The sequence below is a fragment of the Acartia tonsa genome, chromosome 13 (genome assembly GCF_053477335.1).
Source record: "Acartia tonsa isolate MP-2025a chromosome 13, ASM5347733v1, whole genome shotgun sequence".
NCBI lineage: Eukaryota > Metazoa > Arthropoda > Copepoda > Calanoida > Acartiidae > Acartia > Acartia tonsa.
This window is the reverse complement of record NC_137272.1, coordinates 3,956,029-3,970,314: the sequence shown is the minus strand read 5'-3', so window position 1 is coordinate 3,970,314 and position 14,286 is coordinate 3,956,029. Positions and strand designations below refer to the sequence as shown.

Below are 14,286 nucleotides of genomic sequence, written 5' to 3'. Positions count from 1 at the left end.
TTTTATTATAACTTTTTCATAATCGTTAGCTTAACTTTTTCTTAATCGTTAGCTTGACGTTTTCTTGAACGTTAGTTTAACAACTTTGGGGACTTTTATCTAATTTTATTTTGATTGGCTGGTTTATTATGTTGAGTGTCCAAACGTTTAAACCACTAATTTTCATCTACAGAAGAGATAATTTTGGGTATCATCATTGGGGATGTACATCAAATTATCTGCCCTTGTCGTATCCCTTAAGATTCCTGACTTATATTACCTTCGCTTTCCAGGTGTAACCAGCATCAGGATGGAGGCTGTCCAGGCCTTCAACCACGAGATGACCTCGTTGTACGAGGTCAAGCCGCCAATCTCCAAGGCGAAGATGACGGCCATCACAAAATCTGCCATAAGGAACGAATATAATGTAATACAAAAGCAAAAAAAAAACCGCCAGTTGAGATGAGAATCTTTTCTATATTTTGGTTTGTTCCGGTTGCGTCCGTAACGGATAGCACTTATCATATATTTAGTTATTTCATGATCGTTAATGATAAAATGTTTCATTTTCTCTCTTAATCGGGTCAGTCGTTAGGACCCCATAGAAGTCATTTTACACTAATTTTACTGAGCTAGGTGATTCCCACAATAGTAACGTATGATTATAAAGCTTAGCAACAAAAATTACCAGAAGAATTTTAAACACATTTCATATTCACTCACTCGATGTTTTGAATTTTGTACGTTCCTAACGCGTTAGTTTTCGTTTTAATCATATTAATTTACAATAAAGACATTAATAGTTAATTCTCGCATCGTATTATAAACAGCTTTCAGTGGATATAGAATGTACAATTATAAGATTAAAACCAGTTTTTTAAGTACCTCGGGGCTTAAAAAACTGGTTTTAATATTTTAATTGTACATTTTTATATTCGTAGAAAGCTGGATATGATACGATGCTAGACATAGTTTTTTCGTATGGATGAGAACCGGTTCTTATCCACCGGATTCGAATGAACACGAGAAACTAAATTAACTTTCAATATTATTATATTCATTGTGTTCAGAGCAATCAAGTTTTATAAGCATGTAGTACAGAGCGTGGAGAAATTCATACAGAAATGTAAACCAGAATATAAAATTCCAGGTATGATAATATGGTAGGCTCGTACCAGGAATCATCTGGAAGATATAACGATATCTTTACAGTCATGCCAAACGTCAGTTTTAAGAGTATTTTTACTGTCTGGAATTCTTTAATTTTAACCATTTTGGCATTAATAGCAGTTACATCATGACTTGGGTCTTTTAAGGGATAGGGGAGAAAGGTGGTAGTCAAACATTCACTATCAATTTTAGTTTTTCAAAAATGATAATGAGGTTTCTCGTATTCATTCGAAAACGGTGGATAGAGAAACCGGTTCTCATCCATACGAAAAAACTATGTCTAGCATAGCTGTCTATAATACGATGCGAGAAATAACTATTTTTCCTATCCCTTATCTAAGACTACGGCCCATGTGGGGCTACTAAGTATCCAATATGATCTAACCCGACCTAACCTAATAAAGTAATAAACAAAAAAATTCAAAAAATAGATAATTTTTTTCTGTTGTTAATATATAATTTTTGTGTTTAGGATTATATGTGATCGACTCAATAGTGCGGCAATCTCGTCACCAATTCGGACCTGACAAGGACGTTTTTGCGCCGAGGTTCGCCAAAAATGCTACGGCCACCTTTTTTTACCTTTACAAATGTAACGAGGAGGAGAAGTCTCGGGTTATCAGGGTGCTCAACCTTTGGCAGAAAAATACAGGTAAGCTTTCAAGTTTCTTTTAGCATCTAGCAGCTAAAGTTTGAAAAATATATGGTATTTATTCATACTTAACCTTAAGATTAATTCTAAAAATTAGGGTTGGCATCCGAATCCGGAATCCGCCCAATTTTTGGTCAATTTAGAATCTGAATCTGTATCCGGAATCCGTTTTTTAATAGCGGATTCGGATTCTTAATTGGTAGGCTAAAATTAGCGTCTTGAGTTTTTTCTTTCAACTCCCCCTTTTTTAAGGCAAAGGTTATCATCATTATATACAAAATCTTTTAAAATCTGGTTTGATTCTCGGAAGTGAATTATAGAGAACACCAAGAACATTAATTTTTAGGACATATGTAGCACTTAAGGGGGGGGGGGCGTAATGACATAAGCTCTTAAACCGTGAGCAAAATGGTCTAAATATTGAGCTAGACCCTTCAAACTTGGTATATAAGCTTAGTCCTATAGGTATTACATCTAAATGGCAAAAAAATCCAAAAAAAAATTATTTTTAGGTTAGGTTAGTTAAGAAAAACCCTGCGGAAATGGGGTTTTTAGGCTTTTTTGGGTCTATTTTGATGTGGAAACTTGCCTTAAATTGTTTTTTCTTAGGGTTTTAACTTAAATACACTGTATCTATTCATATGGACATTATTTAAGATGATTCAGCAAATCGGGGACCGACCCCAGGGGGCTGGGTGGGTGGCCCGCAGGGGTTAAGTTCATTTTTCCCAATATATTTGTTGTGATACATCAAATTATAGGTTTTTTAGGTCAAGGAACTCAAACTCTTAGCTAAAATAAGCATTAGACTAATCTGAAGCTAGCCCCAGCGGGCTAGGTTGGTGGCCCGCAGGGGTTAAGTGCATTTTTCTAATATATATCTTGTTATATATCAAACTATAGGTTTTTTAGGTCAAGAAACTCAAATTCTGAGCGAAAATTAGCATTAGACTGACCTGAAGCTAACCCCCCCGGGCTAGGTTGGTTTTCTTCAGTGCTTAAGAGCATTTACCTAACCTAACCTAGAAACTTACTTACTTACTTATTTTTACAGGTTTTTTTCTTGAATAAACTGTGTCTAATAATGAAGACTTTATTTAAGATGATCCAGCAAGTCGGGGACCGACCCCAGCGGGCTAGGTGGGTGGCCCGCAGGGGTTAAGTGCATTTTCCCCAATATATATGATGTGATACATCAAATGATATGTTTTTTAGGTCGAAGAACTCAAATTCAGAGCTAAAATAAGCATTATAATAATCTGAAGCTAACCCCAGCGGGCTAGCTGGGTTGCCCACAGGGCTTAAGTGCATTTTACCTAAGCTAACCTAGAAACTTACATTTATTATTTTTTTTAGGTTTTTTTCTAGAATAAACTGTCCATTCATGAGGACCTTATTTCAGATGATTCAGCCAGTCGAAGACCGACCCCAGCGGGCTAGGTGGGTGGCCTGCAGGGGTTAAGTGCATTTTCCCAAATATATATGTTGTGATAAATCCAATTATATGTTTTTTAGGTCAAAGAACTCAAATTCAGAGCTGAAATAAGCATTAGACTAATCTGAAGCTAACCCCAGCGGGCTAGATAGGTAGCCCACAGGGCTTAAGTGCATTTTACCTAACCTAACCTAGAAACTTTATTATTTTATTTTTTTTTTTTAGGTTTTTTTTCAACATTCATGAGGACCTTATTTCAGATGATCCAGCAAGTCAAAGACCGACCCCAGCGGGCTAGGTGGGTGTCCCTCAGGGGTTTAATGCAATTTTTTAAAAAGTATGTGTTGTCATACATCCAACTATAGGTTTTTAAGGTCAAGAAACTCAAATTTACAGCTAATAAAAGCATCAGACTAATCTGAAGCTAGCCCCAGCGGGCTAGGTGGGTTGCCTGCAAGTCGTAAGTGCATTTTACCTAACCTAACCTAGAACCTTACTTGTTTTTTTATGGTTTTTTTCTGGAATAAACTGTGTCTATTTATTAGAACATTATTTAAGATTTAAGACCCCAGCAGGCTAGGTGCGTGGCCCGCAGGGGTTAAGTGCATTTTTAGTTGTCATACATAAAATTATAGGTTTTTTAGGTCCAGAAATTCAAAGGGGTAGTTTTACGAAATGCATTTTAACTTAATTTAGTGAACTGCATATTATTAAATTGGTTAAACTACATTTATATGGCATATATTTGAAAGAATTTCAATTTTGATAGTACAATGTTAGCGGTGGAAGAATTTAATATGCTAATAGGATACAATTTTTTAATTTAATGTATACCACATACCACGAAAAAACTAGCATCAGGTTGCTATTGTGTTTTTTTTTAGCTCCAAATTGACTTAAAAAACCTAAAGTAAAACAACAACATAATTTGGAAAATTTACCCCTGCAGGCCACCCACCTAATCCGCGGCGGTTAGCCTTAGGTCAGTCTAATGCTTAAAATAGCTCTTAATTTGAGTTTCTTGACATAATAAACCTATAATTTGATGTATGACAGCACATACTTTAGAAAAAATGCACTACACCCCTGTGGGCCACCCACCTAGCCCGCTGGGGTCGGTCCCCAACTTGCTGGATTATCTAAAATAATGTCCTCATTAATAGACACAGTTTATTCAAGGAAAAAACCAAAAAGAATAAGTAAGTTTCTAGGTTAGGTTAGGTAAAATGCACATAAGCCCTCTGGAAAATCTACCTAGCCCGCAGGGGTTAGCTTCAGGTAAGTCTTATGCCAATTTTAGCTCTGAATTTGAGTTACTTGACCTTAAAAATCTTTATTTCTATATATATAACAAGATCTATATTGGAAATAATGCATTTAACCCCTGCGGGCCACCAACCTAGCCCGCTGGGGCTAGTTTCAGATTAGTCTTATGCTAATTCTAGCTCTGAATTTGAGTTAACTGACCTAAAAACTTATAATTTGCTGTATCGCAACATATATATTGGGAAAAATGCACTTAACCCCTTCGGGCCATCCACCTAGCCCGCTGGGGTCGGTCCTCGACTTGCTGGATCATCTTAAATAAAGTCCTCATTAATAGACACAGTTTATTCAAGAAAAAAACCTGTGAAAATATAAGTAAGTTTCTAAGTTAGGTTAGGTAAATGCTCTTAAGCCCTGCAGAAAACCAACCTAGCCCGGGGGGGGTTAGCTTCAGGTCTGTCTAATGCTAATTTTCGCTCAGAATTTGAGTTTCTTGACCTAAAAAACCTATAGTTTGATATATAACAAGATATATATTAGAAAAAATGCACTTAACCCCTGCGGGCCACCAACCTAGCCCACTGGGGCTAGCTTCAGATTAGTCTAATGCTTATTTTAGCTCTGAATTTGAGTTCCTTGACCTAAAAAACCTATAATTTGATGTATCACAACAAATATATTGGGAAAAATGAACTTAACCCCTGCGGGCCACCCACCTAGCCCTCTGGGGTCGGTCCCCGACTTGCTGAATCATCTTAAATAATGTCCATATGAATTGATACAGTGTATTTAAGTTAAAACCCTAAGAAAAAACAATTTAAGGCAAGTTTCCACATCAAAATAGACCCAAAAAAGCCTAAAAACCCCATTTTCGCAGGGTTTTTCTTGCCTAACCTAACCTAAAAATAAAAACTTTTGGATTTTTTTGCCATTTAGATGTAATACCTATAGGACAAAGCTTATATACCAAGTTTGAAGGGTCTAGCTCAATGTTTAGACCATTTTGCTCACGGTTTAAGAGCTTATGTCATTACGCCCCCCCCCCCTTTTCTTAATTTAAAAAAATCCTTTTAAAATATTGCTAGAATCCTGAATCCGAATCCGCCATTTTTTGACGGATTCTTGTAAGAATCCGAATCCGGTCCAAAAATTTGACGAATTGCGCCATCCCTACTAAAAATAAAATGTCCTAAAACCATCCCAATGCTTAATTCTGATATAGATGGCATTAAACCAACTTTGGACTTTTGGATGGTTAGCAAGATCTTATCTTAAGAGACTAACAAAAACATTAATACTTTATAACATAGAACTAGCGGCTTCGCCCATAAAGGCCTCTAGTGGCACTTGACCCCCTCAAGTGCCATTAGAGGCCTTTAGGGAAAATTGAATCCCAAACCCCATTTTTTGAAAAGATTTTTTTAAAAGTTTAAAACAAAAAAAAATTTGGGAGGGGGGAATAATTTTTTTCTATGGGCGATTTCTCTTGGGAGGGTGGTGGTACCCACCCCCATAACAGGTATAAAGCTTCCCGAACCCTATGAGAAGCTACCCTGTTAAGGAGAACCCGATAGGTTCAGCAGATAGGGACGGTCAGGGTTTCGGATCCGCATTGATTTTTTGCGGATCCGGATCCTCAAAATTTGGTCAGTGCGGATCCGGTTCCGGATCCTTGACAATAAAAATAAAATCACTAAACTTTTCAAAAATATTTATTCTTTAATTCGAAGTCAAAAATACTTTTAATTTTCAAGTCTGACCCTAAACCTTAAAGATTGGCTCTCATCAAGAGAATGTCTGAGATTTTATATAAATTTAGGTAGATTTTTCAATTTTTTCCGCATTTTTTTGAGTCCAAGGATCCGGATCCGCATTTTTTTGCGGATCCGGATCCAGATCCTTGGACTCGAAAATATGCGGATCCTTGCAGATCCGGATCCAGATCCGGATCCGAAACCCTGGGGACGGTACAAATAAACAAACATCGTTCTACTTGGTATTATAAATAAAAACAAGTGATTTTTGAATTAACGCAATTTTTTATCGAAAAAAATTTATTAAAAATATTTTTAAAAATGAGTTTTGTTTTTACATAACTTTTATATTAATACGAATACTAGCTTCCTTAAATCCTGACCAATTGGACGTTTTAGTTATCTTACAGGACAACTTTATAACTATTAAATAATCAGCTGTTTTAGAGATCTTACTCGCTAATATAACTATTTTAGTGTTCCCAAGTGAAGTAATCCAACCCCTGTTTGACATGGCCAACCCAGAATCCGAGATTTATAAACAGTTAGACCATCAGTTTAAAACTACAGGTATTCCAAACATTGGTAAGAAACATTTTTATTTTGGTAGCTTCCTAGTTATGGCGTTTGCCCCCCCCCCCCCCCCTCCTTAGAAATAAGATCTTGATTCAACATGATGATCTTTTGGTTTTTTTTTACCTTTTTGGTTCGATATAAGACTATTTTTGCAACTCTGAAGCCGCAAATCTTGACTTGATAATTTTCCTGTTTAAAGTTAGATAGAGGTTAAACTCTGGGATCTTAGGGATAGGACAATCAACGATAAATTGATGTACATCCTAAAGTTTGGACACCACTAGGTAGTTTGAAACCATCAAATCAAAATTAATTAACAGTGCCAATCTTAGTTTAATTTACAGCCCATTGTCCCCTCTCTCTCCCTGAGTTATTTATTGTTGGCACTAATGCAAAGTTTTTAGGAAAGTAGGGTTGGGGGGGGGGGGGGGTGTTGACGCTAAATTCACGCCATAAATAGGAAGTTATCCTTTTATTTATTTTTAACATTCTATTTAATTTTTTTTATATTTATATTTATTTTTGATTTTTTTTATTGTGATACCTTTTTAACCATCTGCATCTATTCAATTGTAATAAACTTTTTTAGCTAGGTATTATAGCTTTATTCTTTTGTTAAACCTATTTCTCAGCACAATTTATTAAATAATTTTCTTTATGTATAACACTCACTGTATAACACTTTATTGTTATCATTTTTGTTGCGCTACTAATGTTTGTAGTTGTTTTAGTACCTATATCATTTGTTTATTTTTGTTTCAGGAAAATTACATACCACCCCCTTGAAGGATCCCCCCAGCAGTAACAGAAGAGAGGAGGGGGGACAGAGAGATGGGGGTAGAGACACAAAATCAAGGAAAGGATCTTTGAATTTTTTTGTTCGGTTATTCTTATTCTTTATATTTTTAGAGTTAAGCGAAGCTACTCTATAATTAACTTTGTCTTTCAGTCAGTCGCTATAGGGAAAATGTGATTATTACGGCTGCTATCTTTTTCTAGTAAAGATACTCTGTTCCAACAAGCATCCAATATTTTATTTAATTGGTCTGTTAGTCTTTTAGACATTAATTCTGCAAAAATATAAATATTATAATTAAATCATATATTACACGTTTGAAAGGTATACCTAGTGGTTTTTTATAGATATATTCTTGAATTTAGAGTAAGACCAATGAACATTTCTTCATTAAATCACTTTTTTGCTTCGCTACTTGTGGATGTTCTCTACCTTGTTGAAAAATGAATTAATCGGGCATTCTGTTATTTTTATGATCCATTGATTTATCTTCCCAAAAAAGGAATTAAAAAATTCATAAATTCTATGAAACAGAGACAATAGTAGTAGTAACGGAATTGACAAGAAGGATCTACAACAATTGAACACAATCAAACAGCTGTTGAAAAATCCTCCAGCAGTCAAGGTGAGCACAGATAATCAGCTGTTTCATTTTTGCAAGTTGGTAGGAAAAATGCAAGTTGTTCATGATTAGTCCTTGTAAATACTATTACAAAGGGGGGGGGGGGGGCGAAAGTGACACTTTTTGAAACCAAAACTAAAAGTCAACAAAGGAACTCCACTAAAAAAAAGAGTTACAGGTCTGAGATTTTGCATGGCAGTTGCTTTATAGGGATAAATTATGGAACTGTGAAAAATCGGCGGCGCAACCGCCGAAAACCGCCGTTTCCCGCCGAAATTTTTTTGCCTTTTCTCGGCGGTTTTCGGCGGTTGCGACGCTGTTTCTTCACAGTTCCATATTGTACCCCTATAAAGCAACTGCCATGCAAAATGTCAGACCTGTAACTCTTTTTTTTAGTTGAGTTCCTTTGACTTTTAGTTTTGGTTTCAAAAAGTGTCACTTTCGCCCCCCCCCCCCCCCTTATATCACTATTATGGTTTATCAAAGATTGTCTTTTAGTATAGTTGCTGATCATAAAGTCTAAAATAATTTGAAAGTATTTTTATTAACTGGGCTACGGATAAGACTTACGGAAATATTATATTTATTAAGTAGCTTCACTACTAAAGAGTACATTTCCAGTATGGCTTCGATACCGATTGATATCCGCTGGAGTATAACTGGTTCTCAGCTAAACTGAAAAATCATAGCATCGTCTCACAGAATGTTTCCACGAATATTAAAATAAATGTCATAAAATTAATACCAGTTTTAAACTTATAATTTTTCTTTTTAATATCCGAGGAAAGCTGTCTATATTATGATGCGATAAATAACTTATTATTCTAGTTTGACAAGAAGCTGCTGGATTTTGACTATGGAAGCGAAGAAGAGGACAATGTAGACAATGATCCTGTTAACCCACAAACTATTGATGCTATTAAGGTAGATAGATAACTATTGATGCCATTAAGGTAGATAGATAACTATTGATGCTATTAAGGTAGATAGATAACTATTGATGCTATTAAGGTAGATAGATAACTATTGATGCTATTAAGGTAGATAGATAACTATTGATGCAATTAAGGTAGATAGATAACTATTGATGCTATTAAGGTAGATAGATAGATAGATAGATAGATAGATAGATAGACAGACAGACAGACAGACAGACAGACAGACAGACAGACAGACAGACAGGTAGAAAGCTAGTTAGATTTTTGACAGAAAGAAATACATCTACAAATACATAAGCTTAAAGCTTCTATCAAAGAAAGGACAGTAGCCGAAAAAAATCTTCCCCCCCAATTCAAAATCATATTTATGAAATACTATTCTCCGAACCTAGCTTGTAAATATTTTGAGGTAGATTTTTTTATCTGCTTTTTTTCTTTCCCTAGCATTAGTTGACGTTGAATTTGACAAGACAGGAGACTGAAAATTAACAATCGTCTCACTCAAGTTGAGTGAATATTTTGATATTAAGGCATTGCTTGATAACCCAACCCTGCTGAACTACTTGAAATCCCGCCGGGAAATTGACGACGAGCAGATCAGCCAGCTTCGCCAACTGTTACCTGGCGCCTTGGGCGGTCAACAAGCGCCTCCCTTACCACCTCAAACGTCTGCCCCGCCCCCAAATGTTAGTGGGGTGCTCCCGCCCTCCCACCAAACCATCCAGTTTAACATTCCTGGTCTCGGCGGCAACAATGCTCTTGCCGGTTCACCCGCCCAAGTTACGGCGGCATCCGCCGGTGGAGTGGGACCAGGTTCAAATCCGCCTGGTTTTATGTCGCATTTTCAAAATCAGAATTTTTCGGGTAAGTTACTTTTAACATCTAAAGACACCAAGTAATTAAGACTAAATAAAGATGTAAGTTTTATTGTTTGAAGCTAAGGATCTCATAAATAGGTCTTCCAATTTTTTTAGAGTTGCCTCATTAGGTAATATTTATTTTAAGGGGGTTTGGGGCTTTTGTTTCAAATTTTGGATTCACAAGAGTCGAGCCGTTAGTTAAGACCTAATTAGTATTTTTAGTAGAAGATAAAAGTAATAACCTGAAAAAGATATTAGTAATTATTAAAATTCACCTTGAATTTTCTTACTTTAAATTAATTTTCTGTTCATTAATAAGTTTTAAAAATAATATGATTTTTTTGTTCTAGGTCCCCCACCTGGTTTCCCCACAATGGGACCTCCACAGGGCTATCCCCACACTGGGGCACCTCCCCCCTCACAGAACCAAGGTGTGGCACCTCCCCCTGGTTTCCGTCCCCTGGACTCATCCCGTGCACCTCCGCGCCAATCCCCCTTGGAAGAAGGTAAAGAGGACTTTTCATGTAAGATATTTCAAGTGTTTTGACTATTTAGCCCAGTAAATATAAGCTTTAAAAACTAAATTAAAATGCTATACCTATTTAACTTTTTATTATTAGTTACTCTTTAGGGTCTGACTGTATGTATCTTCGCCCGATTCTAGTATATAATTTATAGGGTAAACTTATTTATTGATAGATTTTATAATGTGCAATATCGTTCGCTGAGCTTTCCAATAATATCTCATGAAAAGCAGTGATTTATTTAAAATACCTACCTGTCTAAAATTGAAAAAAAAACTTAATCTAAAACTCAAATATTAATTTTGTGTGTTGTTGGTTATACCTATTCCTGTATTCTGCCTGTATAGGGGAGCACGCCGGAGAGTCTGATGATGACGTCATAATGGTTGATGACTCTGGCCGGAGGCACAAGAAGAGTCGCAGAAGATCCAGGTATGATCCTTTGGTTGTATCTCCCCATATACGAGGACACTACGCGACGTTTACAAAGAACAGCTGACAGTAACATTAGTACCAATAAATGTACGATCCAGACAACTACTTGACCCAAGTTGCGGACACATTTTACGTCTGCTAGCCAATTGCTTTCTGTTCTAACTTTTTTTTACAGTGACTCTAATGTTACTATATTTCCGGCGTTCTTAGTTCATTTCTAAGACCCAATACAAAATCGACAAGGGGCCCAACCCCTTGGGTGGAATTACATATATTACTATTTTACTTTAATCTGGTACTTAAAGGTTCAACACCACGTTATCTTGTTCGTCGGCTTTGAAACTTCGTGTACATTTATGGAATTGTGATTGGTTAGTTCCAAACTAGTAGTGCAGCGGTGTATATTCTGCACAAGATTCATTTTTTTCCCCTGCTGCAAATCTTTTTTTTTCCCTCCAAGTTTTTTTCCAGCAAGGAAGGAAATAAAATGGAAAAATGGGAAAAAATGCTTTTAGTTCTCTTAATTTTTACTTTTTTTCCCCCCAACCACATATATTTTTTTATTTTTTCTCCTCCCCCCCCCCACCCCCCTCAGCAGGGTCAAATTTGAAAATATACACCCCTGTAGTGTAAAACTTATTAAACAACAATTTTGGTTACTTTGTCTTTTTGTAATGAGAAACCCTAATTAGCTCTAATTGCCCTGTAATCTTATTAAATTGCCTAGAAATTGTTTTTATTTAGGTCTAAAGATAGGCGGTCAAGATCGCGTTCCCGGTCCGGCGACCGCCACAAGAAGTCGAAGCGCCGTCGGTCCCGCTCCAGGTCCCGGTCACGTGACCGGCGCAAGAGAAGATCCCGGTCACGTGACAGAGATGGAAAGCGGAGTAGGGAGGAGGAGAGAGAGGAGAAGCGGAAACAGAAAGAGGAGGAAGAGAAGGTAAATTATAAAATTCTTTCAAAATTACTAAAACGTTAAAGGCAGACAAAAATGACAATACATTTAATAATAGAAAAAATGCAGCATCTACAATTTTATGTATTTTTAAAAATAAAATAATGGCATTGTCACTAGTATCTAGGGGATCTTATCTTTATTCACAGTAGGGGTAGAAAAAACTGCCTAAAACCATTTCTAGATATTTTAAATTGCCTTAAGCTTCCCTAAATGAGTGCTGCGGGGGGGTGTCTCACCCTCTGCAACAAAAGAGCTTAAAACCATCACAGGACCAGTAGGTATATTGCCTTAAGAGTAGAGACCAATCGTTTCAGTGGTTACTGAGCTTTTAAGCTTCATACAGACGGACAGACATCGTTCTACTTTGTATAATAGATTTTTAATAAGAAAGGCGGCTATAGTACATGTCCCTTCTTAAAACAAATTAACAATTTTTTTCTATTAAGGCGCGTCTTCATGAGGAAGAGAGAAAGAAGAAGGGCCTCCCCCCAATCAAACCTGGACACTTGTCTGTCTGCTCTACCACCCTTTGGGTTGGACACATATCTAGGTAAAGAAAGGACTCCCCCCAATCAAACCTGGACACTTGTCTGTCTGCTCTACCACCCTTTGGGTTGGACACATATCTAGGTAAAGAAAGGACTCCCCCCAATCAAACCTGGACACTTGTCTGTCTGCTCTACCACCCTTTGGGTTGGACACATATCTAGGTAAAGAAAGGACTCCCCCCAATCAAACCTGGACACTTGTCTGTCTGCTCTACCACCCTTTGGGTTGGACACATATCTAGGTAAAGAAAGGACTCCCCCCAATCAAACCTGGACACTTGTCTGTCTGCTCTACCACCCTTTGGGTTGGACACATATCTAGGTAAAGAAAGGACTCCCCCCAATCAAACCTGGACACTTGTCTGTCTGCTCTACCACCCTTTGGGTTGGACACATATCTAGGTAAAGAAAGGACTCCCCCCAATCAAACCTTGACACTTGTCTGTCTGCTCTACCACCCTTTGGGTTGGACACATATCTAGGTAAAGAAAGGACTCCCCCCAATCAAACCTGGACACTTGTCTGTCTGCTCTACCACCCTTTGGGTTGGACACATATCCAGGTAAAGAAAGGACTCCCCCCAATCAAACCTGGACACTTGTCTGTCTGCTCTACCACCCTTTGGGTTGGACACATATCCAGGTAAAGAAAGGACTCCCCCCAATCAAACCTGGACACTTGTCTGTCTGCTCTACCACCCTTTGGGTTGGACACATATCCAGGTAAAGAAAGGACTCCCCCCAATCAAACCTGGACACTTGTCTGTCTGCTCTACCACCCTTTGGGTTGGACACATATCTAGGTAAATCCCACAGATACCAGTCTAAATATTTTTGATAGATAGATATAACCTTTGTTCAAATTGCACATTTTTAAATAATATATATATCAGAGTTTCGGATCCGCATTGATTGTATGCGGATCCGGATCGTCAAAATTTGGTCAGTGCGGATCCGGATCCTTGACAATAAAAATAAAATCACCAAATTTTTCAAAAAAAATTTATTCTTTAATTCGAAGTCAAAAATATTTTTAATTTTCAAGTCTGAACCTAAACCTTAAAGATTGGCTCTCGTCAAGAGAATGTCTGAGATTTTATATAAATTTAGGTAGATTTTTCCATTTTCCCCGCATTTTTTTGAGTCCAAGGATCTGGATCCGGATCCTTGGACTCAAAAATATGCGGATCCGGATCCGAAACTCTGATATATATTATATTTAACAAAGTTCTAGTAGAACAAGTAGTTCTAATTTTTTTAACTTTAAACCCAACCCCTTCACTTGGTAAGGAATTTTATTTTTAAAAATCGATTTAGATATTTTTCTGTGAGGTACAATTTAGGCCCAAAAATGAAAATTGTACCTAGCCGCAGCGCGAGGCCCCCTTGCCTGCCTAGCTGCAGCTCTCGGCTCCATAGCCTATAACCTAACCTAAAATAGTTGTTTTCTGCCGGGGGGGGGGGGGGGGGAGGGGGGGGGAATCAAATTTTTAAAATTCAAAAAAAAGAGGAGAACGCCATTGTTATTTATTTTTGAGTTATCGAAGCTATTCTAAGTAATTTTGACTAAAATTTACTTCTTATAATCGATAATCATTGAATAAGCTCTTTATAGTGCCTATAAAAGAAAGCCGAAGCATCCCAAATGACGTCATATATAATAGTCCATTGTTCTAATATGACGTCATTCGAGGTACTTCGGTAAAGTGTTTTAATTTATCCACTTTTTAGAAGCACTATTAAGAGCTTCAACGTGTAATGCAGGTTATTTATA

General features: G+C 37.0%; 1 protein-coding gene across 4 annotated transcripts in view; it reads left to right on the top strand.

The window, feature by feature from the left end:
- LOC145304237 (uncharacterized) overlaps positions 1-14,286 on the top strand; it is a 42,307-nt gene that overhangs the window by 156 nt on the left and 27,865 nt on the right. For 2 of the 4 annotated variants that reach the window (XM_080146078.1, XM_080146077.1), the window contains exons 2-13: positions 273-393; positions 1,050-1,129; positions 1,622-1,801; positions 6,734-6,841; positions 7,595-7,688; positions 8,163-8,253; positions 9,079-9,174; positions 9,719-10,052; positions 10,399-10,572; positions 10,920-11,004; positions 11,752-11,947; positions 12,412-12,515. In XM_080146078.1, the coding sequence (XP_080002204.1) occupies positions 290-393; positions 1,050-1,129; positions 1,622-1,801; positions 6,734-6,841; positions 7,595-7,688; positions 8,163-8,253; positions 9,079-9,174; positions 9,719-10,052; positions 10,399-10,572; positions 10,920-11,004; positions 11,752-11,947; positions 12,412-12,515 (1,646 nt within the window). In that variant the 5' untranslated portion in view covers positions 273-289. The remainder of the gene's footprint in view (positions 1-272; positions 394-1,049; positions 1,130-1,621; positions 1,802-6,733; positions 6,842-7,594; positions 7,689-8,162; positions 8,254-9,078; positions 9,175-9,718; positions 10,053-10,398; positions 10,573-10,919; positions 11,005-11,751; positions 11,948-12,411; positions 12,516-14,286) is intronic. The other 2 variants (XM_080146079.1, XM_080146080.1) reach the window with 2 other exon arrangements.